Below are 2,919 nucleotides of genomic sequence, written 5' to 3' on the forward strand. Positions count from 1 at the left end.
TCTACCGATTGGGAGCATATATATAGTAAAGAGAACTGGTCCCAGAACTGATCCCTGTGGTACTCCACAGGTAACCCTGGAGCAGATTAACAGCTGTTTCGCTCTACCCGTCAGTTAACCTGGTTCATAACTGGTTAATGATGCATAGATCAGGTGACCAGGTTAATCTAAACTAACCTATCGCTGCATTTTAGCCAACTTGTGAAGGACGGCTGTTTCATTCAACTTCTTATGCCTCCTCCTAAGTTTTATTTGTTGTCCTGTTGCAGTTGCAGAAATGTTTGATATCTTTTAAACCACCAGATTATCTTGGCATAGATATTTGACAGTGTTGTTTATCCAGCTGTTTTTTTCTGTTAATTGAGGCATCTCTTTGCCCCCACAGGTATTACGCTGCACTGAAAACCATGGAGCAGCTAGAGAAGGTCTATATTCCAAGGTAAGGAAGTCAGTGAGACGAGGTTCCACCAACGATTTGTTCCTGCTGAGGACCTCATCAGCCTGATATCAGGCAGATGATTGAAAAGCTCTCCCTGCCTGGGAAGTTGGTTGTGAATTAATGGCAGCTATTGGAATAGGAGTCGTTAATTCCCCCCTCCCCCCATCCACCAGGGTCAGCCATTACAGGTTCTGTCAAATCATGGCAGAAAATCTGCCAAGACTGAGGGAGGAAATCAAAGACATCTCCATGTCAGACCTAAAGGACTTCCTAGAAAGCATCCGAAAGCATTCAGACAAGGTTGGAGAGACGGCGATGAGGCAGGTAAGACCGTCCCTTTAAGAGCGCCTCCACAGGGGGACGTGAGGAGCTCCCTGTTCAGTGTGTTTATGCTCCATCTGCCCAGGCCCAGCAGCACAGAACCTTTAACAGCGCCGTGGCAAAGCAGCTCCACATCGGCCACTACAGCAAGCCTGTTTACTCCCTGAGCCGACACACAAACACGCACCTCTCCAACGGCCTCTGGAGCAACGACGACACTGGAGACGACGAGGACGCCGATGAAGAAGTGAGGACAAATATGTCCTTGTCTGTTTAGCTTGAAATCATTTCTGTTCTCTGACAACGTCGATGTCAGATCAAATGAAAGTTCTCATGGAGTGTTTGAACAGCTGCTGCCTTAATGAACCAGTAAATCTGATAAATAAATTCTCCTGCTTCTCCTCTGTGTCTTCTAGATCCTCACAGCTCAGGACCTGGTGGACTTCTCTCCTGTCTACAGGTGTCTCCACATCTACTCTGTGCTGGTAGGTGTTCCTGCTGCTAATGCAGCCGCTGAATGTAGAGTTGGGTTTCTCAGTCATGGTTAAAGGGATTGAAAATGAAAACAAACTTCTGTGGCTGCAGGTCAGTTGTTAGAGATACTGGGACAAGTCATGTTTAACCTCTTATAGTTCTGAAGCCTCTAATCCATCGTGGAGGAAGGTTTCCAGTCACTGATTAGTAGCGGACTGAATCGAGTCATTGGTCTGGTTGAACTGTAAAGTGCCTTGAGATGACTTGCATTGTGAATTGGCGCTATATAAATAACTGAATTGAAATGAATTTATTTGGTAGCAGATTGAATTGAGTCATTGATTGGTAGCGGACTGAAAGACCTTCTGCCCCCTGGTAACAGAAGGTTCCTGGTAGGAATCCATCAGTTTAATCCCAGACTAACCGTTTCTTTCTATAAACAGCTCCATGCCTCCTCAGGTCAGTGAACTGGGTTTTTATCACTGAAAGCTCTCTGTCCTTCTCCTCCATCATTACTAACTTTACCCGTTCTGCCTATTTTCTTTGACTAAACATCTTCTTCTTACATTTTCTTTCAAAATTCTCGCTCCTGTTCTGTTCCGCAGCCTCGTCGCCTCCTGCATCCATTACTGCAGCTCCCTCAGAAATCTCTCCATTAGCTCCAGTTGGTCCAGAACTCAGCGGCTCGTTTCATCACCAAACTCCTCATTTAATCCCCTTCGTCCTTCAGGAGCTTCGCTGGCCCCCTGTAGCTTCAGAGTCCAGTTCAAATTTCTCCTCTTTACATTCAAGGTCCTCAATGATCCTGCTCCTCCAGTCATCTCAGCTCTCCTTTAGGTTGTTGCCACACCTCAGACCTCTGATTTTTCCATTTGTATTTTGAAAGATGAGCAGCAGAATGAATCAGTTCAGACTAAATAAGGAACTAAGTTTCCAGTGGTCTTCATAAAAATCATACCTTTATTAGAAGCTGTTATCTGTGGGGATCTTGGTAAAGAGTTATTGTTGTATTATTAAAACGCTGCGTTCTAACATCCACCCCTTTAGTCTGTTCCTAAAGATATTTTGTTTGCAGGGCGACAGAGAAACATTTGAGAACTACTACAGGAAGCAGAGGAAGAAACAGGCCCGCCTGGTTCTGCAGCCACAGGCTAACATGGTGAGGATCCTACATGTTTCTACCTTCTTGTCCTGGAATAACAGTCGTACTGCAGAGATGGGCAGCAACTGAAATGTTTTTTGTTTACTCTGTGTTTAGCATGAAACGGTGGAAGGCTACAGAAGATACTTCAACCAGATTGTGGGGTAAGACCTGCCTTTCTGTTGGCTTTGCTTCTGGGTGGGCTGGTGAGTTCTGGAAAGTGCAGACCTATGTTTGTCTCCAGGTTCTTTGTGGTAGAAGATCACATCCTCCATGCCACAAGGGGGCTGGTGACCCGAGCTTTCACTGATGAACTGTGGAACATGGCCCTGTCCAAGATCATCGCCGTGCTCCGCACACACTCTGTAGGTTTCATACTCTTTAGGTCTCGCACTGTCTGTAGGTCTCTCACACTCTGTAGGTTTCTCACTGTCTGTAGGTCTCTCACTCTGTAGGTCTCACACTCTGTAGGTCTCTCACACTCTGTAGGTCTCTCACTGTCTGTAGGTCTCTCACTCTGTAGGTCTCACACTCTGTAGGTCTC

At 45.9% G+C, this 2,919-nt stretch overlaps 1 protein-coding gene across 2 annotated transcripts in view; it reads left to right on the forward strand.

Moving 5' to 3' along the window:
- Positions 1 to 2,919, forward strand: part of exoc6 (exocyst complex component 6) — a 34,304-nt gene that overhangs the window by 18,071 nt on the left and 13,314 nt on the right. For both annotated transcript variants that reach the window (XM_015379328.1, XM_015379330.1), the window contains exons 6-12: positions 386 to 439; positions 613 to 763; positions 846 to 1,007; positions 1,177 to 1,245; positions 2,310 to 2,393; positions 2,493 to 2,539; positions 2,620 to 2,740. In XM_015379328.1, the coding sequence (XP_015234814.1) occupies positions 386 to 439; positions 613 to 763; positions 846 to 1,007; positions 1,177 to 1,245; positions 2,310 to 2,393; positions 2,493 to 2,539; positions 2,620 to 2,740 (688 nt within the window). The remainder of the gene's footprint in view (positions 1 to 385; positions 440 to 612; positions 764 to 845; positions 1,008 to 1,176; positions 1,246 to 2,309; positions 2,394 to 2,492; positions 2,540 to 2,619; positions 2,741 to 2,919) is intronic.

Source organism: Cyprinodon variegatus, unplaced genomic scaffold (assembly GCF_000732505.1).
Source record: "Cyprinodon variegatus isolate N-32 unplaced genomic scaffold, C_variegatus-1.0 Scaffold189, whole genome shotgun sequence".
Taxonomy (NCBI): Eukaryota; Metazoa; Chordata; class Actinopteri; order Cyprinodontiformes; family Cyprinodontidae; genus Cyprinodon; species Cyprinodon variegatus.